This window comes from Pleurodeles waltl, chromosome 4_2, assembly GCF_031143425.1.
Source record: "Pleurodeles waltl isolate 20211129_DDA chromosome 4_2, aPleWal1.hap1.20221129, whole genome shotgun sequence".
Lineage (NCBI taxonomy): Eukaryota > Metazoa > Chordata > Amphibia > Caudata > Salamandridae > Pleurodeles > Pleurodeles waltl.
Window position 1 is genome coordinate 33544701 of NC_090443.1, and position 21627 is coordinate 33566327.

Genomic DNA, 21627 nt, shown 5'->3' on the forward strand with positions numbered 1-21627 from the left:
ACTGCCTGCCCACAGCTTCACACCAATGAGGAATCTCTGGGGGACCTACAATCTCTCTTTTTTTTTTTTTATTATCTTATGCCCTAGAGTAGTTTTAAATTTTCCAGTTGCTCGGGCAGCGCTACCAAGCGTGTTCGAAGCACTTAATAAGCAGCGAGTCGCCCACAAGCGCGCTCCCCATCTCTGAGCAAATTATTAGCCGTGTGCGTTGTCATCTGAGTGGGCGGGAAATGTGCCTCTTCTCGGTGCCTCCTCAGGGCCTCCGCCTTGCCGTCTGTCGCTCACAGGAGGCATTATTCATCAACACGCCGAGCGTGCCTGCTTCTCCCATTTATCGAGGAGTTTTTGCGCTGTGTTTTTGGCACCGTCCGGCCCTGGCAGCACGGGACCACTCTTCAGAGCGTGCGGTACACGATGCACCAGACCCCCAACAACCCCACCTTCCCCGGGCTGCGTGGGCCCCGCTGAGGAGACGCGAGCCGAGGCCAGCCCCGCCCCCCGAGCGCCCAAGGCAGGGAGGAGGGTCCTCGCGCCCCTCGCCCTCTCAATAGTGTGAAAGTGGCACACTCCTGGGTGTGAAGGCCGGCAGCAGGGCGGACTGGAAGCCTTCCATAATGCCACCAGCAGCCACGTGTGTAGCGCTACATGTATCAGGATCACCACAAAAAGCAATGTGAGCAGCCCCCCTAGACCCCGCCATACAAACACATACTGACCAGCCTTGATTCCATGGATTCACATGAGTGTGGCCCTCTCTTCAGCTCGAAGGCATTGGACGAGATGCCCAACTCACAAAACCACCTTCAAATCACAGAGACAGATGGGCGAACCCCCTGCTCCCATGCCAAAATGAGCCGCAGGAATTCGCCCCTTTCTCGCATGACCATAAGATTGTGAAAGGATTACACCCTAAAATCACAAAGTCATATAATGAAGACTCACTCAACAAAGCTACAGGAAGAAGACACACACCCTATCAGGCCATACTGACCGACCCACACCCCTCAAATCTATAAGAGCAACCCTCACTCTACAAAGACAAATAGGCCAGACCCACACCCTACTTAGCCATCTGAACCGGATCCACGCCCCTGAAAACCATTCTGGTCAGCCCTTGCTGCACGAAACCTGAAAGACCCACGGACAGCCTGATAAACCATGTGTGACTTCTGTACCAGTGCATGGGGGGCTTCGAGTCACCTATGAGGCTGTGACCACAAGAGAACGTGCCCTCCGGACTCTTGCGGCCTACCCTTCCCGGAGTACTACAAAGTAGGCTCCATCACCGTATGGCCAGAGGAGGCCCAGGACTGCTCTGTTTGTGTGTGTGTGGGGGCCGCAATCACTGCGTAGGTGACCAAACAGACACCATCACTGCCTTAATGGCACAGGAAACAGCACCACATCTAGGGGTGCTCAGAGGAGCCCCCATCACTGAATTAGTGTTTTAGTGCTGTAGGGGTGAATTCCCCTTCAGAGTGAAAGAACCCGAGCTTAGTTTTGAAAGGCCAGACCACTCAGCAAGCCCTCCCACCGTGGGGTCACCCCCCGGGCCTGCACTCTCTGCCCGTGCCTGTCCGTGTGTGTCAGTCTCGTCTGTCAGGGACGGTGTCTCCGTATCTGTGCATCGTGCCTATCTCTTGGAGTCCTTCAAAGCCTCTCTGACGGTGCCCATCCGAGCCCAGTGCCTGTCACTGGTTTCCGGTCTGCCAGTGACTGGCGGGATGTGGTGCTCTGACCGCCGCTTTGAAAGTGAATGTTTCAGCGCCTCCCAGTCCGCAGGTGTTTGTCTGTCGCCAGTCTCTGCTGCCCCTCCCCTTCCCTCGTTGATCTCACCCGGCCCTCAGTCTCTGTCCGTCTCCACCTCCTCCTCGTCTGCCTTTCCTTTTACCACCTAGTGGTTCTGTTTACCTCTGATTCAACATGTCCCTCCTGAGCCATTCCATCAGCTAGAGCCCACCAGGCTGCCCGTCTCAGCCCGGGTGCGCCCTTCCCTTCCTCCCCACTCCTTAGCTCTGCCTTTACCCCCATCTGTCACACTCCCGCCCTCGGCCAGTCCCCGATCCCACCGTCCTGGCCGGTCTGTCTCCCTGGGTGCTGTCTCTCCGTGCTTCTCTGACAATCCCTGTCCTTCTCCAGGGCCCTCGTGGCTTCCATCAGTCCGTGGCCGGCTCTCTTCGTGCATCCCAGTCGGTCTGTCCACGTCCACCCTCCCGCTGAAATCGTATGTCAGGCCCTTCCCCTCTGTAAATATGGGGCATACTCCCCTATTCCACTCTCCCTAAATTCCTCTTTCAACCCATGCCCCCCCCCCCCTCCCTCTCTCCACACACACTGCCTGGGTCGGTCACTGGACCTGCCAAGACCTCCATCTGAGGTGATCTGTCTGTCAATTCCAGACTCTGCTCCTGTCCCTGAATTCCCTCCGCCAGATTTGCCCCGCGCTGCCCACCTCCAAACTACCCCCCCCCCCCCCCCCCCGTCTCCTGCCCTCCAGCGGTGGCTGTCATTTCAAATATTTTTGGTTGAGAATCGGCATATTTTTTTTTGACATTCACCACAGACTGATGGCTGCCCGTCCGCCGGAGTGTGTGTCTGTGTGTGTTGAAGGAGGAGGAGTGTTTCAGGAGACAGAGGTGCAGACCTCGACACAAAGAGCTGGCATTATGGCACCAGAGAGGGGGCAGCTGCCTACTGCTGCTGCCCATTCCTGCCCCTTAGGCTTTATTGCCCCACCCCCTATCCGCAGGGGAGCTCAGCCTTACCTCGTTCAGCAGGAAGGTTGCACTCGAGTCAGAAAAAGACATAGAAGGCGCCGCGAAGCCCCGAGTCGAGGAGTCACAGGCTCGTCCACAGCCGAGGGAGCCCGCACATCCTGCGAGAGCCGAGTCCCCTCCGCACGATCGGCTCAGCCCCTCCTAGCCGACACCTCTGTCTCTCCTCAGTCACGGCTCCGCTCTGCTCTCTGCTGTCACTGACAGCCCAGCCCTCCCAGGGAAGCCCGCACACCCCCTGTCCTGGCTGCCGGCATCCCCGTGCGCACCACAGACCACCTCACTGGCAGCCTCGCCCCCTCCCACCCTGGCAGCCACGCGGACAAGCCCCCTCCCACTCCACAGCCTACCCTGGCCACACACGGCCCCCACCCTCCTCACAGCCCACCCTTCCCTCCTCACTCAAAGCTCACCTCACACTTCTGACAGCTCACCCCCTCCCCGCTACCCCCCGCCTATGCCCACTCTACCCTCTCTTACCCTACTCATCACTCGCTAACGTCCTCAAGTCCTACCACTACTGCCTACTGGCAGGCCGGCCTACTCACAGACCCCCCCCCCCAACAGCATCGAACCCCACACCCCACTGTTCTCACATTTCCATCTCCCACCCTCCTCGCCAACACACCACACTCCTCACGGACCACCCACATCCCCAAAGGTAGCTCTGAAGTCCGCCCCACACCATCCTCGCAGTTCTACCCCACCCTCCTTACTCACAGATCACCCTCCTCTCTAGTCAAATTTCTCTCGTTCCCCCTACCTTCCATACCTCAACTCAGCACCGCACGTCTCCCCCTTTCCACCCAGCCCTCCCTCTCACTGTCGGCCTGTGCTTCTTCCAGTAATGGGCTACTTGGGCTCTAAGTGAAATATAATCACATTGACGGCTTGCGGCTGGAAGCAGAATGTTTCCCTGTTTTTAGACGTGCGTTTCACCCCCCGTCCTTCTCACACCCAACAATTACACATGCACTCCTCCCTGCAAGAACGAACAATTACACATGTACACCTCCCTGCAAGACCAAACGATGGTGCATTTGTTGGTATTCACGAGCAGCTTTAACGCTAGGAAAAAAACCCCGAGGGAGTATGTTGAAACCGCTGTCTGCATTACCACCGCGCCCCAAAACACGGAGAGAGCCTTTTGCTCGAGCAGAGTCCTCACTTTGAGAAGCAAAGTTGAAATAAAGGCATACTGAAGACAATTACCCGCTCCTCATTCCCTGGTATACATTAACCACCCCACTTGAATTCGAACCTTTAGTGTTCCATAACTAAGATTAAGAACGCACCAAATAAGGGGCAAGGAATAGTCCAAAAAAATTCAAACGCACAAACAAAAATAATCTAACAAATCAACGAGAAAAACAAGATACGACTATAATACAATTGTAGGAAAGTGCCCTCTTTCTTGGCATGGTTAACCCCATTTTCTGCCTGTTGTCAGTGTGTTTGACTGTGTTCACTGGGATCCTGCTAACCAGGACCCCCGTGATTATGCCTTCTTCCTTCTAACTTGGTAACTTTGTTACTTACACCCCACATCTGGCATACTGGTGCCCCCATGTAAGTCCCTAGTATATGGTACCCTGGTACCAAAAGCATTGGGGTACCAGGGGATCCCTATGGGCTGCAGAAGTTATTCTGCCACCCATTGGGAGCCCATGCAAAGGGTTCTGCAGGCCTGCCATTGCAGTCTGCGTGAAACGGGTGCATGCACCCATTTTCACTACAGGTCACTGCACCAGATCACTATTAGTCACCCCTGTGGTAGGTCCTCTCAGCCCAGAAGGCAGGGTGCAGGTACCTATGTGTGAGGGCACCTCTGCACAAGCAGAGGTGCCCTCACACACTTCAGATCCATTTTCCTGGACTTTGTGAGTGCGGGGACACCATTTTATGTGTGTACTGAAAATAGGTCACTACGTAAGTCCAGCTACATAATGGTAACTCCAAACCTGGGTATGTTTGGTATCAAACATGTCGGGATCATACCCCAATACTGTTGCAAGTATTGGAAGCATGATTTCATGCACTCTGGGGGCTCCTTAGAGGACCCCCAACATTGCTACCACCAGTCTTACAAGGTTTTCCGGGCAGCCTAGCTGCTGCCACCCCTCAGACAGATTTCTGCCTTCCTGCTGCTTGATCTGATCAAGCAGAGGAAAGCAGAACAAAGGATTTCCTTTGGGAGACAGGGTAACACCCCCTCTGTTTGGAAATAGGTGTGACTGGCTTGGGAGGGATATCCTCCCCATTCCATTGCTATGCTCTGAAGTGTACATTTGGGGCCATATGTATAAAAGGGTTTTACCCATTCTGTTTCTATGGGGAAAATGTGTTCGTAAATATGGCCCTTGGTGCCCTCCATGAATAAACCAGTCCACACCAGTTCAGAGACCCCCAGTCCCAGCTATGGCGCGAAACTGGACAATGGAAAGGGGAGTGGCCATTCCCCTGTCCATCACCACTCCAGGGGTGGTGCCCAGAGCTCCTCCAGAGGGTACCTGGGTTCTGCCATCTTGTTTCGAAGGTTGGCAGAGAACTCTGGGAGCATCTGAGTGGACAGGCCAGGCAGTTGACATCAGAGCCCCCTCCTGATAGGTGCTTACTTGGCTAGGTGACAATCCCCCTTTCAGGGCTATTTAGGGTCTCTCTCTTCGGTGGGTCCTCAGATTCGGCTTGCAAGACTTCAGCAGGATTCCTCTGCAACCTCCACTTTAACTTTTGGCCACTTAAAAAACTGCGACTGGACCCTTCAGGAACCAATAAAGCTGCAAACCCACGAAGAAGACTCTTCTGAAACTTTGTTTCCATGGCTCCTGCCTGCTTTGCAACATTTCCCCGGCAGTGCTTCTTCAGAAGACAGCAACTCTTCAGCCTGCACAAGAAGAAGAAGGAATCTCTCTTGGAGTGAAGGAGTCACTCCCCTGCATCCACAGGCACCTGCTGCAAAGACGACTGTCTGCGTGTATCTCCCCTCATCTTGATCTGTGTGGATCCTGCATCACGGTTGGTGGTCCAGGGTAGTCCTCTTGGTCCTCTCTGCCAGCTATCCAACTTTGGTGGAGGTAAGCCTTTGCCTTCCCACGCAGGACAGTACCCCCATGCATCGCGTCTTTTGCAGCTGCCAAGGTTTGTTTGCATCTCCTCCAAGCGATCTTCAGGTGACTTGTAGCTCCAGTCCCCAGCACTCCTTCCTGCGATGCTCAGCCCTCTGCGTGGTTCTCCTGCGGCGTGGGACCCCTTCTGTAGTGCTGCATGGGCTACTTCTGCAACTTCTGTGTCCCCATCCTGTGGGACTCCTGTGGGTGCTGCCTCTGCTCATGTGGTCTCTCTGCATTGCTGAGGGTCCCCTGTGACTACCCCTCCTGGGTTGAGTCCTTCTGGGCCTTGCTGGTCCCCGGCAGTACCACTTCTCCACTAAATGTGAGTTTGCCTTTGCCAAGGCTTGTTGGTGGAATTCCTGCACAGGCACCCATCTGCAATCTTCACTCCAGCGTGGGACATCTTCTGCATTCACCAGGAACTCTTCTCAGGCTCCAGGGCTGCAGTGCTGACCGGTTCTTCCTCACCGTCGACCAACTCCTGCAAGTACAGCTGGGTGGGTAGTAGCTCCTACTCCTCCTGGACTCCACCTTGTCTTTTGGACTTGGTCCCGTCTCTCCACAGGTCCCCTTCACCAGGAATCCACCGCTGGTTTCTTGCAGTCTTGTCGGGGTGTCGTCTTTTCTTCTTCTCCTTCCTTTTAGGTGGTTTGGGGAAATTCCAGTGATTTACTCCTGCTTTCCTGATCGCTGGGGGGTATTGTGTTACTTATCTTTGTGGTTTTCTAGGACCCCCAGCTCCCCTCTACACATTTCACTTACCTAGGTGGGAGTCCTGTGTTCGCATTCCATTTTTTTAGTATATGGTTTGGGCTCCCCTAGGGTCGCTATTGCTTATTGCTGTTTGCACTGGTTTCTAACATTTTCTATGCCTATTTCTGACTACTAGTGTACATATTTAGTGTGTTTACTTACCTCCTAAGGGATTATTGCCTTTTTAGTAATTTTTGTATTGTGTCACTAAAATAAAGTACCTTTTCTTTTGTAATACTGTGTGGTTTCTTTCATGTGTGTAAGTGCTGTGTGACTACAGTGGTACTGTATGAGCTTTGCATGTTTCCTAGATAAGCCTTGGCTGCTCATCCAGAGCTACCTCTAGAGAGCCTGGTTTCTAGACACTGCCTACACTTCACTAAGTGGGGATACCTGGACCTGGTATAAGGTGTAAGTACCTTAGGTATCCACCACACACTAGGCCAGCTTCCTACAACAATGTAACAGTTTCCCTCTGGCTTTGGGTTCTTAAGATGAGTACATGGGCCTTCTCTTGCCTCCCCCACCCCCTCAGGCCACTGATAATTGGCCTCAGAATCAAAGGCCTTTCAGGGCAATGTCTTGTTTTATAAGCATTTTTTCAAAAACTAGAGCCCAGAGCTTCAGTTTCACAGAATCATTTTTAATTTTGATTTGAGAATAGCTAAACGTAGCTAATTTGTAAATCTTGCCCAATAGACAGTGCATGCTTGCAAGACATATGGTTAACTTACAGTAGACCTGAGCCCGCCCATTGCTTACCATTGGTTGTCTTATTGATCACTCTCATTTGCTTGCTTCTGATTCATCAGCTGTGTGGGATTTCCTTCCTTTTCCTGTGTTTGTCCCACCACTGGAGCATGTAAGATTTACTGTGTCCTTCAACTTCTTGCTTTTTCAGGCACTAATTTTTTCTTTTTGTTCAAGGACTCTACAAGAGCTTATCAGTTTTCCTGTTGTCTCCCTAGTGTGCTTCCGTCTCCTCCACTCCGCCATGCTCCAAGATCCTCTCTTTTACTCATATTACCTTTTTGCCTGTGTCATGTCTCCGCCCACCAGTTCAATGTTACTGTTGTTTGCTTGATGTCCTCACCTGCGTAGCCCGTGTTACTGCCCCCACCTGTGGCCCCCTGTTTTGCTTCCACCCATCACCTGGGCGTCTTGTGTTGCCCCCCTCCCCCAATGTTGCTTCTCCACCCTCTTTATAAAAAAAAGACCCCTTCTGTACTTTTTTTTCTTTTTAGTTACGATTTCAACTTGGCTATACATGTCAAAAGCTTTTATTGATTTCTTTGGTTAAATTCTATAACCATGCAGCACAGCATGCTGTGCAACACACTAATACGAGCGCAAAGCAAATAGATCCCATAGGCGAGACCTGTTAGCTTTGCCACTGTTTGTTTTGTGTGCAACTGATTGTATGGTTGAGACAGGTTTCTTTAACATCTGCTGTTTTGTGGGTTCATATAATGTCTTTTCCATCTGGAAAGTATCCCTTAAAGGCTGTTTACAAGTGCCTTTGCTCGTTAGCAGAATTTAACGTGTATGATTTTTGGATTTCTAATACATGTACCAAGCCTGCAATTTCATGCACCCTTAGCTGATTTCAAGCCCGAATTTGCAATATTTGTACAGCTAAATTTCCTTTTGTATAGAGGAATGAAAAGCCATTTGCAAAAACTCAGTGTCTCGTAAAATGTTATCTGTAGGAAGCCGGATTACACAGTGGGCCAAGCACAGAAACCTAGCAGCCAGCCAAACAATGTTTCTTTAAGACGGCCCTGATCTCCCCCCTTAGCATCAGGGACCCAGATGAGAGAATGCACGTTAGGAATACGCAGCGCCTGTATGAAGAAATGACTCACCAAAGCTTCCAAGCCACTTTAGTGACATGAAGAAAAAGTATTTTATGATTAAAACAAGACTAAAATGACAATTGGACGAGTCACATTAAAGATACAGAGTGTCAAAGTAACAGTCCCATCCGACGCTTCTTGCAGGGGGCCCCCTCACATGTCATTACGCCGCTGGCTCATGGGCTGCCTGTGTTCCATCCGTGCTTAGACATCCAGCCATGTTGTGTCTTATGCGAGCCCACACTAGTCTGGCTCCATGAGCCCCTAGGCTACACACAGCCTCCAAACTGGGCCCAATCCTTGTTCTGCCTCTGGACAGGCAAATAGCCTTCAGAGCTTAAAGATCGCAGATGTACTCCCCAAACTTCAACCATCAGGTCTAGAATATGTAGCAAATGTGATGGGATTGTACCTGATCTGAGCTTCCACCCCAGCCACTTCTTAGTTTATTACAGGTTACTAAACTCTAGAAAGTAAGCTGTCAGCTTGAAACCTTTCGAAATACAACTAAACGGTAAAAAAGGGGATGCCACTAAAAATGGGAGGGGTCGGCTGGATTAGAATGGAGTGGATTAGATTGGATTAGAGTGGGGAGGATTAAAGTGAACTGGAGTGGGGTGGATTGGATTGGATTTGAGTGGGGTGGATTTGACTGGAGTGGGTGGATTGGATTAATTGGATTGGACTAGAGTGGGTGGATTAGAGTGGATTTGATTGGATTGGATTTGTGTGGGGTGGCCTGGATGGATTGGGTGGTACTGAACCGGGGTGGAATGAACTGGGTTGGACTGGAGTAGATTGGAAAGGAGTGGGGTGGATTAGAGTGGGGTGGATTGGAGAGAGCGGTGGACTGGAATGGGGTGGGGTGGATTGGAGTTAACTGATTTGGAGTGTGGTAGAGTGGAGTAGGGTTGGGTGGATTGTGGTGGGTTAGATTGGGGTGGATGGATTGGAGTGGGTTGAAGTGCGATGCCCTGGAGTGGGGTGGATTGGAGTGGGGAGGAATGGAGTGCTGTGGATTGGATTAAGGTGGGGTGCTTTGGAGTGGAGTGGGTTGGAATGCAGTGGGGTGTATTGGAGTGAGGTGGATTGGATTGAGTGGGGTGGCTTGCATTGGGGTGCAGTGGGTGGACTGGATTTGAATGGGGTGGGTTGTGGTGGATTGGAATGGAGTGGGGTGGATTGGAGTGGGGTGAATGTGATTGATGTGGGTTGGGGTGGATTTGGGTGGGGTGAATTGGACAGGGGTGGGATGGATTAAGGTGGTTTGGAGTGGGGTGGATTGAACTGGAGTGGGGTGGATTAAGGGGGACTGGATTAGACTGAAGAGGGATGGATTGGAGTGGGGTGGATTAGGATGCCGTGCATTGGATTAGGCTGTAGTTGATTGGAGTGGGTTGGAATCAGTTTGAGCAGGCGGATTGGGTTGAAGGGGGTTGCAGTGATGTGAGGTGGATAGGATTGGAGAGGGGTGGATTGTGGTGTTCTGGATTGCAGTGGGGGAATGGATTGGGGTGGGGTGAAGTAGGGTGGATTGGACTGCTGTGGGGTGAATTGGATTGTACTGGGTTAGATTGGATTGAGCTGCATTGGATAAGTGTGGAGTGGATTGAAGTAGGATGGCTTGTAGTGGATTGGGATGGAGTGAGGTGGATTGGATTGGGGTGAGGTGAGGTGGATTGGATTGGAGTGGGGCAGATTGTTTTGGATTGAGTGGGCAGAATGGAGTGGGGCAGATTGTTTTGAATTGGAGTGGGGCAGATCGGAAGGGGTCAGATTGTTTTGCATTGCAGATGGGCAGATTGGAGTGGGGCAGACTATTTTGGACTGGAGTGGGACAGATTGTAGTGGGGCAGATTATAGTGGTGCAGATTAACTTGGATTGTTCTGTATATGTGAGTTTATTGTATTAAAACTAACTTGTTCTACATGAATCTGAGATGTATGTTAGTGTGGTGTGGAAAGAAGGTAGATCCTACACTTCTGTGAGTGGATATTGATGAGGAGCATCATGTTTTAGGAAAGGATCCCTAGGCATGTTTCGCAAATGCCTTTTATGTGCTGGCCTCATCGCTGTAATCAGCAGCTATCAGTCATGGTTTCTCAAATGTGGTGTCGTAAGAAGAGCCATAAGCTTCCTCTTTACCCATTATATATTGTCTTGTTCCAAATTTGGAAGTAGAAGTTAGAATGGAGGCAGCACCCTTTTTAGGTCCAGCCTACTAGATAGTGCATGTTGCCTGGTTGCGACAAACCTATTGTGAACTTACTGTGGGTTTACAGGCTACCCATTGTTTATCATTGGTTGGCTTTATTTTCACTCTCATTTGCTTGTTTCTTGTTTGATGGCTTACCTTCCTATTCTTGCCTTTGTCCCTCCCCTGGAGCAGAGCCACTTTACGATCCTTTTGAGTGGCTGACTTATATCATTCCACTGCTCACATTCAGGGAACTACTTTTTTATTTTTAATTTAGGGCTCCAAGAGAGTGCATGTGTTTTCTAGCTCTCTCCCTCGTGTGATACTTTCCCCCTCATGTAGCCCTATCTCTGTGTTGCTCTACATCTCTTCCAGCCTGTCTGTAAAAGCACAGCAACAGTGATATTTTTGTTGAAGTATGAATGAAGAGCAGAGTTTAATGGTTGTTTTTGTTTCATCTCCTGCATGTCTTGTATTGCATGAACGCATAAGCTGTAGCACAGAAAGGGTTTTATGGTGCTAGGGAAAGCACTGTCTGCTGCACTAATTTCAAATTTTGCTGAATTCTCAGCCCCATGGCGTACTTAGCATGATGTTTCTCTGAGGCGGAAACATCTCTACCCTGGTCTACAACAGAGAACCAATTGACTGAATCCTGTGAAAATTAAACTAGGCCTAGTAAGCATTTCCCTTTGCTTTCTTTCTTGTCTTCATTCTTGTTTAAATTCTGTTCAGAAAAATATTTGAAAAATATCATCAGGATTTTTAAATGTTTTTTTCTTTTACTTTTTTTTAACAACTTTATTTAGCATTTTGATAGGTGAACATAACAAGACACATTGATCACAGTATCCAGCAAACATTTGTGAGAAGGTAGCCTCTTTCTAGCCTTGTTACCCCCACTTTTGGCCTGTTTGTGAGTGTATGTCAGGGTGTTTGTCACTGTTTTCACTGTCTCACTGGGATCCTGATAGCCAGGCCTCAGTGCTCATAGTGAAAACACTATGTTTTCAGTATGGTTGTTATGTGTCACTGGGATCCTGCTGGTCAGGACCCCAGTGCTCATAGGTTTGTGGCCTATATGTATGTGTCACTGGGACCCTGTCACACAGGGCCCCAGTGCTCATAGGTGGGCATGTATATGTTCCCTGTGTGGTGCCTAACTGTCTCACTGAGGCTCTGCTAACCAGAACCTCAGTGGTTATGCTCTCTCATTACTTTCAAATTGTCACTAACAGGCTAGTGACCATTTTTACCAATTTTCATTGGCTTACTGGAACACGCTTATAATTCCCTAGTATATGGTACTGAGGTACCCAGGGTATTGGGGTTCCAGGAGATCCCTATGGGCTGCAGCATTTCTTTTGCCACCCATAGGGAGCTCTGACAATTCTTACACAGGCCTGCCACTGCAGCCTGAGTGAAATAACGTCCACGTTATTTCACAGCCATTTTACACTGCACTTAAGTAACTTATAAGTCACCTATATGTCTAACCTTTACCTGGTAAAGGTTAGGTGCAAAGTTACTTAGTGTGAGGGCACCCTGGCACTAGCCAAGGTGCCCCCACATTGTTCAGAGCCAATTCACTGAACTTTGTGAGTGCGGGGACACCATTACACGCGTGCACTACATATAGGTCACTACCTATATGTAGCTTCACCATGGTAACTCCGAATATGGCCATGTAACATGTCTATGATCATGGAATTGCCCCCTCTATGCCATCCTGGCATTGTTGGTACAATTCCATGATCCCAGTGGTCTGTAGCACAGACCCTGGTACTGCCAGACTGCCCTTCCTGGGGTTTCTCTGCAGCTGCTGCTGCTGCCAACCCCTCAGACAGGCAGCTGCCCTCCTGGGGTCCAGCCAGGCCTGGCCCAGGATGGCAGAACAAAGAACTTCCTCTGAGAGAGGGTGTGACACCCTCTCCCTTTGGAAAATGGTGTGAAGGCAGGGGAGGAGTAGCCTCCCCCAGCCTCTGGAAATGCTTTGTTGGGCACAGATGTGCCCAATTCTGCATAAGCCAGTCTACACCGGTTCAGGGACCCCTTAGCCCCTGCTCTGGCGCGAAACTGGACAAAGGAAAGGGGAGTGACCACTCCCCTGACCTGCACCTCCCCTGGGAGGTGTCCAGAGCTCCTCCAGTGTGCTCCAGACCTCTGCCATCTTGGAAACAGAGGTGCCGCTGGCACACTGGACTGCTCTGAGTGGCCAGTGCCACCAGGTGACGTCAGAGACTCCTTGTGATAGGCTCCTTCAGGTGTTAGTAGCCTTTCCTCTCTCCTAGGTAGCCAAACCCTCTTTTCTGGCTATTTAGGGTCTCTGTCTCTGGGGAAACTTAAGATAACGAATGCATGAGCTCAGCCGAGTTCCTCTGCATCTCCCTCTTCACCTTCTGATAAGGAATCGACCGCTGACCGCGCTGGAAGCCTGCAAACCTGCAACATAGTAGCAAAGACGACTACTGCAACTCTGTAACGCTGATCCTGCCGCCTTCTCGACTGTTTTCCTGCTTGTGCATGCTGTGGGGGTAGCCTGCCTCCTCTCTGCACCAGAAGCTCCGAAGAAATCTCCCGTGGGTCGACGGAATCTTCCCCCTGCAACCGCAGGCACCAAAAAGCTGCATCTCCGGTCCCTTGGGTCTCCTCTCAGCACGACGAGCGAGGTCCCTCGAATCCAGCGACACCGTCCAAGTGACCCCCACAGTCCAGTGACTCTTCAGCCCAAGTTTGGTGGAGGTAAGTCCTTGCCTCACCTCGCTGGGCTGCATTGCTGGGAACCGCGACTTTGCAGCTACTCCGGCCCCTGTGCACTTCCGGCGGAAATCCTTTGTGCACAGCCAAGCCTGGGTCCACGGCACTCTAACCTGCATTGCACGACTTTCTAAGTTGGTCTCCGGCGACGTGGGACTCCTTTGTGCAACTTCGGCGAGCACCGTTTCACGCATCCTCGTAGTGCCTGTTTCTGGCACTTCTCCGGGTGCTACCTGCTTCAGTGAGGGCTCTTTGTCTTGCTCGACGTCCCCTCTCTCTTCAGGTCCAATTTGCGACCTCCTGGTCCCTCCTGGGCCCCAGCAGCGTCCAAAAACGCCAAACGCACGATTTGCGTGTAGCAAGGCTTGTTGGCGTCCATCCGGCGGGAAAACACTTCTGCACGACTCTCCAAGGCGTGGGGGATCTATCCTCCAAAGGGGAAGTCTCTAGTCCTTGTCGTTCCTGCAGTATTCACAGTTCTTCAGCCTAGTAAGAGCTTCTTTGCACCAACCGCTGGCATTTCTTGGGCATCTGCCCATCTCCGAGTTGCTTGTGACTTTTGGACTTGGTCCCCTTGTTCCACAGGTACCCTCAGTCAGGAATCCATCGTTGTTGCATTGCTGATTTGTGTTTTCCTTGCATTTTCCCTCTAACACGACTATTTTGTCCTTAGGGGAACTTTGGTGCACTTTGCACTCACTTTTCAGGGTCTTGGGGAGGGTTATTTTTCTAACTCTCACTATTTTCTAATAGTCCCAGCGACCCTCTACAAGGTCACATAGGTTTGGGGTCCATTCGTGGTTCACATTCCACTTTTGGAGTATATGGTTTGTGTTGCCCCTATCCCTATGTTTCCCCATTGCATCCTATTGTAACTATACATTGTTTGCACTGTTTTCTAAGACTATACTGCATATTTTTGCTATTGTGTATATATATCTTGTGTATATTTCCTATCCTCTCACTGAGGGTACACTCTAAGATACTTTGGCATATTGTCATAAAAATAAAGTACCTTTATTTTTAGTATAACTGTGTATTGTGTTTTCTTATGATATTGTGCATATGACACTAAGTGGTACTGTAGTAGCTTCACACGTCTCCTAGTTCAGCCTAAGCTGCTCTGCTAAGCTACCATTATCTATCAGCCTAAGCTGCTAGACACCCTATACACTAATAAGGGATAACTGGGCCTGGTGCAAGGTGCAAGTACCCCTTGGTACTCACTACAAGCCAGTCCAGCCTCCTACATTGGTTGTGCAGTGGTGGGATAAGTGCTTGAGACTACTTACCACTCTTGTCATTGTACTTTTCATAAGAGAAAAATATACAAAACAAGGTCAGTGTATATACACATAGCCAAAAAGTTTTGCATTTCCTCTTTTCACTCTTTTCTAAGTGCTGAAAAGTACTTCTAAACTTACAAAAAGTTCTTAAAAGTTTAAAAAGTTTTTTCTGTCTTTCCAAAAAGTTCTGAAAACTTTTTTCTCTTTGTCTATCACTTTAACTCTCTCTAAAAATGTCTGGCACAGGCCAAAAAGTTGAACTGTCCAAACTTGCATATGATCACCTTAGCTGGAAAGGAGCAAGGAGTCTCTGCATAGAGAGAGGTTTGAGTGTAGGGAAGAATCCTTCCTTAGAACTGTTAATTAATATGCTTAGAGTACAGGATAAGGCCATAAGTGCCCAATCTGTAGAAAAAGTAGCTAATGGTTCTCAATCTGATCCAGGGACTCCCCCAGGAAAAGGTTCAGGAAAGAAACTTCTCAGCCTGCCCATTACTAGACAGTCTAGCATAGTTGGTACAGAGGTTGAATCACACCATACTGATGGTGTGCTCTCACATTATGCTGGTAGCCAAGCTGTTAGGGTGCCCTCTGTAAGGGACAGGTCTCCTTCTGTTCATTCCCATCATACCTCTGTATCTAGAAATGTCCCTCCCACCCACCCTGATGACAGATTGTTAGAAAGGGAGCTCAATAGATTGAGAGTGGAACAAACCAGACTGAAGCTCAAGAAGCAACAGCTGGATTTGGATAGACAGTCTTTAGAAATAGAGAGGGAAAGACAGAAGTTGGGTTTAGATACCCATGGTGGCAGCAGCAGTATTCCCCATAGTCATCCTGCAAAAGAGCATGATTCCAGGAATCTGCACAAGATAGTTCCCCCTTATAAGGAGGGGGATGACATTAACAAGTGGTTTGCTGCACTTGAGAGGGCCTGTGCTGTACAGGATGTCCCTCAAAAGCAGTGGGCTGCTATCCTATGGCTATCATTTAGTGGAAAGGGTAGGGATAGACTCCTTACTGTGAAAGAAAGTGATGCCAATAATTTTACAGTTCTTAAGAATGCACTCCTGGATGGTTATGGCTTAACCACTGAACAGTACAGGATAAAGTTCAGAGAGACCAAAAAGGAGTCTTCACAAGACTGGGTTGATTTCATTGACCATTCAGTGAAGGCCTTGGAGGGGTGGTTACATGGCAGTAAAGTTACTGATTATGAAAGCCTGTATAACACAATCCTGAGAGAGCATATACTTAATAATTGTGTGTCTGATTTGTTGCACCAGTACTTGGTGGACTCTGATCTGACCTCTCCCCAAGAATTGGGAAAGAAGGCAGACAAATGGGTCAGAACAAGAGTGAACAGAAAAGTTCATACAGGGGGTGACAAAGATGGCAATAAGAAGAAAGATGGTGAAAAATCTCACGATAAGCATGGGGATAAGGGTAAAACCAAAGATCCCACTTCAAATCTTAAACACTCTTCAGAGGGTGGGGATAAAACAAATTCTTCCTCTTCTTCCCAACCTGCACACATTAAAAAGCCTTGGTGCTTTGTGTGTAAAAATAGAGGCCATAGGCCAGGGGATAAGTCCTGTCCAGGTAAACCCCCTGAGCCTACCACCACTAATACATCAAGCTCTAGTGCCCCTAGCAGTAGTGGTACTAGTGGTGGGACTGCTGGCAACAGTCAAGCAAAGGGTGTAGTTGGGTTCACTTATGGGTCCATAGTGGAAACTGATGTCATCAGTCCCAAGACAGTTTCTGTCACACCTAGTGGCATTGGCCTTGCCACACTGGCTGCTTGTCCCCTTACAATGGATAAGTACAGGCAGACAGTTTCAATAAATGGTGTTGAGGCCTTGGCCTACAGGGACACAGGTGCCAGTTTCACTTTGGTGACTGAAAACCTAGTGCACCCTGATCAACACATCATTGGACAACAGTATAAGATTATTGATGTCCATAACTCCACTAAGTTTCTTCCCTTAGCTATAATTCAGTTTAGTTGGGGTGGAGTTACTGGCCCTAAGCAGGTGGTGGTATCACCTAGCTTACCTGTAGACTGTCTCTTAGGTAATGACCTAGAGGCCTCAGGTTGGGCTGATGTAGAGTTTTATGCCCATGCAGCCATGCTGGGCATCCCTGAGGAATTGTTCCCTCTCATTTCAAGTGAAATGAAAAAGCAAAGGAGAGAAGGCCTGAAAACTCAGGATCCCTCTCCATCAACAGGTAAAAAGGGTATCACAGTATCCCCTAACCACCCTACCATTCAGGATACTATTCCTGTGGTGGGAGAAACCTTTCCTGGGGTGGCACCTGTTCCAAGGGAATCATCAGCTGGCAAAGCTGGACTCCCTGAGGTGGAAGTACCTCTCTGTGGGATAACTAACATTGGTGAGAAAAACAGCACCATTTTAGTTAACATGGAGCATCCCTCCAACCCTCCCAGAGAAACTTTAGTGCAGAAACCCTGCACTACCTCACAACACTTAGGACAGCATCCCTGCCCTAGTGTGGAGCTCATAGGACAGCATCCCTGCCCTGCTCCAACTCAAGAGAAACAGCATCCCTGTTCTCTCTTCCAGCCAGATGGACAAGGTTTTTGCCCAGCTATGGCTTTTCTGAGACAGCATCCCTGTCTGGCATTTCCATCACTACAAATAGGTTCAGTGGACAATTCCCACTGCTCTAAACTAAAACTTACTGATAGAAACTCTGAAAATACATCTTCACATTGTTGCTTAGCTAAAAAACTTCAAACAGGGTGGTTTACATCCCCACAGGGAAGTAACCATATAGTGGATGATAAAGGGAGTAACCAGTCTATTGCAGAGCTACTCTCTACTTATCACCACTTAGACAATAAAGTCTCAACTGGCCAAGGTTAGCCTTATTGTCCTTCGTTTGGGGGGGGGGTTGTGTGAGAAGGTAGCCTCTTTCTAGCCTTGTTACCCCCACTTTTGGCCTGTTTGTGAGTGTATGTCAGGGTGTTTGTCACTGTTTTCACTGTCTCACTGGGATCCTGATAGCCAGGCCTCAGTGCTCATAGTGAAAACACTATGTTTTCAGTATGGTTGTTATGTGTCACTGGGATCCTGCTGGTCAGGACCCCAGTGCTCATAGGTTTGTGGCCTATATGTATGTGTCACTGGGACCCTGTCACACAGGGCCCCAGTGCTCATAGGTGGGCATGTATATGTTCCCTGTGTGGTGCCTAACTGTCTCACTGAGGCTCTGCTAACCAGAACCTCAGTGGTTATGCTCTCTCATTACTTTCAAATTGTCACTAACAGGCTAGTGACCATTTTTACCAATTTTCATTGGCTTACTGGAACACGCTTATAATTCCCTAGTATATGGTACTGAGGTACCCAGGGTATTGGGGTTCCAGGAGATCCCTATGGGCTGCAGCATTTCTTTTGCCACCCATAGGGAGCTCTGACAATTCTTACACAGGCCTGCCACTGCAGCCTGAGTGAAATAACGTCCACGTTATTTCACAGCCATTTTACACTGCACTTAAGTAACTTATAAGTCACCTATATGTCTAACCTTTACCTGGTAAAGGTTAGGTGCAAAGTTACTTAGTGTGAGGGCACCCTGGCACTAGCCAAGGTGCCCCCACATTGTTCAGAGCCAATTCACTGAACTTTGTGAGTGCGGGGACACCATTACACGCGTGCACTACATATAGGTCACTACCTATATGTAGCTTCACCATGGTAACTCCGAATATGGCCATGTAACATGTCTATGATCATGGAATTGCCCCCTCTATGCCATCCTGGCATTGTTGGTACAATTCCATGATCCCAGTGGTCTGTAGCACAGACCCTGGTACTGCCAGACTGCCCTTCCTGGGGTTTCTCTGCAGCTGCTGCTGCTGCCAACCCCTCAGACAGGCAGCTGCCCTCCTGGGGTCCAGCCAGGCCTGGCCCAGGATGGCAGAACAAAGAACTTCCTCTGAGAGAGGGTGTGACACCCTCTCCCTTTGGAAAATGGTGTGAAGGCAGGGGAGGAGTAGCCTCCCCCAGCCTCTGGAAATGCTTTGTTGGGCACAGATGTGCCCAATTCTGCATAAGCCAGTCTACACCGGTTCAGGGACCCCTTAGCCCCTGCTCTGGCGCGAAACTGGACAAAGGAAAGGGGAGTGACCACTCCCCTGACCTGCACCTCCCCTGGGAGGTGTCCAGAGCTCCTCCAGTGTGCTCCAGACCTCTGCCATCTTGGAAACAGAGGTGCCGCTGGCACACTGGACTGCTCTGAGTGGCCAGTGCCACCAGGTGACGTCAGAGACTCCTTGTGATAGGCTCCTTCAGGTGTTAGTAGCCTTTCCTCTCTCCTAGGTAGCCAAACCCTCTTTTCTGGCTATTTAGGGTCTCTGTCTCTGGGGAAACTTAAGATAACGAATGCATGAGCTCAGCCGAGTTCCTCTGCATCTCCCTCTTCACCTTCTGATAAGGAATCGACCGCTGACCGCGCTGGAAGCCTGCAAACCTGCAACATAGTAGCAAAGACGACTACTGCAACTCTGTAACGCTGATCCTGCCGCCTTCTCGACTGTTTTCCTGCTTGTGCATGCTGTGGGGGTAGCCTGCCTCCTCTCTGCACCAGAAGCTCCGAAGAAATCTCCCGTGGGTCGACGGAATCTTCCCCCTGCAACCGCAGGCACCAAAAAGCTGCATCTCCGGTCCCTTGGGTCTCCTCTCAGCACGACGAGCGAGGTCCCTCGAATCCAGCGACACCGTCCAAGTGACCCCCACAGTCCAGTGACTCTTCAGCCCAAGTTTGGTGGAGGTAAGTCCTTGCCTCACCTCGCTGGGCTGCATTGCTGGGAACCGCGACTTTGCAGCTACTCCGGCCCCTGTGCACTTCCGGCGGAAATCCTTTGTGCACAGCCAAGCCTGGGTCCACGGCACTCTAACCTGCATTGCACGACTTTCTAAGTTGGTCTCCGGCGACGTGGGACTCCTTTGTGCAACTTCGGCGAGCACCGTTTCACGCATCCTCGTAGTGCCTGTTTCTGGCACTTCTCCGGGTGCTACCTGCTTCAGTGAGGGCTCTTTGTCTTGCTCGACGTCCCCTCTCTCTTCAGGTCCAATTTGCGACCTCCTGGTCCCTCCTGGGCCCCAGCAGCGTCCAAAAACGCCAAACGCACGATTTGCGTGTAGCAAGGCTTGTTGGCGTCCATCCGGCGGGAAAACACTTCTGCACGACTCTCCAAGGCGTGGGGGATCTATCCTCCAAAGGGGAAGTCTCTAGTCCTTGTCGTTCCTGCAGTATTCACAGTTCTTCAGCCTAGTAAGAGCTTCTTTGCACCAACCGCTGGCATTTCTTGGGCATCTGCCCATCTCCGAGTTGCTTGTGACTTTTGGACTTGGTCCCCTTGTTCCACAGGTACCCTCAGTCAGGAATCCATCGTTGTTGCATTGCTGATTTGTGTTTTCCTTGCATTTTCCCTCTAACACGACTATTTTGTCCTTAGGGGAACTTTGGTGCACTTTGCACTCACTTTTCAGGGTCTTGGGGAGGGTTATTTTTCTAACTCTCACTATTTTCTAATAGTCCCAGCGACCCTCTACAAGGTCACATAGGTTTGGGGTCCATTCGTGGTTCACATTCCACTTTTGGAGTATATGGTTTGTGTTGCCCCTATCCCTATGTTTCCCCATTGCATCCTATTGTAACTATACATTGTTTGCACTGTTTTCTAAGACTATACTGCATATTTTTGCTATTGTGTATATATATCTTGTGTATATTTCCTATCCTCTCACTGAGGGTACACTCTAAGATACTTTGGCATATTGTCATAAAAATAAAGTACCTTTATTTTTAGTATAACTGTGTATTGTGTTTTCTTATGATATTGTGCATATGACACTAAGTGGTACTGTAGTAGCTTCACACGTCTCCTAGTTCAGCCTAAGCTGCTCTGCTAAGCTACCATTATCTATCAGCCTAAGCTGCTAGACACCCTATACACTAATAAGGGATAACTGGGCCTGGTGCAAGGTGCAAGTACCCCTTGGTACTCACTACAAGCCAGTCCAGCCTCCTACAACATTGTTATAAGTTAGTAAAGTGAATACAGAAAGAAGGCAGACAGTGTCATAATTTATCATCATGAATCCCATTCACAGTCGCTAAAGCACAGCTGGATGCAAGGGGGGGGGTGTCCCAAGCTGTCTGTCCACCCTCCCCATAAACATAAGTAGAAATATGGGCCTCCAGAAGGGCAGCAATTCTATCCTAAGCAATTTAGTAGCCTGCTAAGGAAAGACAACACCTTTTATTAGAAGTAATTGGGATGTAGTCAAGTCACAGAGAATCCTTCACTGATTCTGGGGATGAGAGGACCCACATATCTGAAGCTCGGAGTGTCTTGGACATTGTAAGATGTGGGCTCCCTGTCATAGCTTAACAGCAAATGTAAGTGAGAAAGGGGCACCATATAGCCTCATATTTGGCTTGTCAATCCCTAAGCACTGCAGTGAGCTTTTCCATAGCATATATATTCCAAACTTTGCTCCACCACAGATTAATGGCAGGAGCATGAGGCTGTTTTCACAAATGTGCTATAAAGAGGTGTTCTGCTAGTAGGATATGTGACAGAAATCGCCCTTGGGAGGTTGTGGTGGAAAGAGCCCTCTCCAAGCCAGGGTCTCCTAAAAGGACCAACAAGGGGCCATGTGGCAATGTGATGTTGGTGATATTATATACATTCCAAAGGGTTTCGTCCCAAAAAGATTGTATTGCTGGGCACGTCTACCAGGTATGCAGAAATGTGCCCCATTCACCACACACCTTTCTAGCAGGAGTCAGAGCTCCCAAACATACTGTGCAATTGCACAGGTGTCAAATACCATTGTGTGACAAGTTTGTAAGCG

At 49.5% G+C, this 21627-nt stretch overlaps 1 protein-coding gene across 2 annotated transcripts in view; it reads right to left on the reverse strand.

Annotated features, from left to right (window-relative positions):
• The window catches only part of CACNB3 (calcium voltage-gated channel auxiliary subunit beta 3), a 274688-nt gene that overhangs the window by 173244 nt on the left and 79817 nt on the right, over window positions 1-21627 (reverse strand). Inside the window, exon 1 of one of the 2 annotated variants that reach the window (XM_069230502.1) lies at window positions 2766-3081. The exons of the other annotated variant lie outside the window; for it this stretch is intronic. Within the exon in view, the coding sequence (XP_069086603.1) occupies window positions 2766-2807 (42 nt within the window). The 5' untranslated portion in view covers window positions 2808-3081. Of the gene's footprint in view, window positions 1-2765; window positions 3082-21627 lie in introns of those variants that run through there. 2 annotated transcript variants of the gene reach the window in all.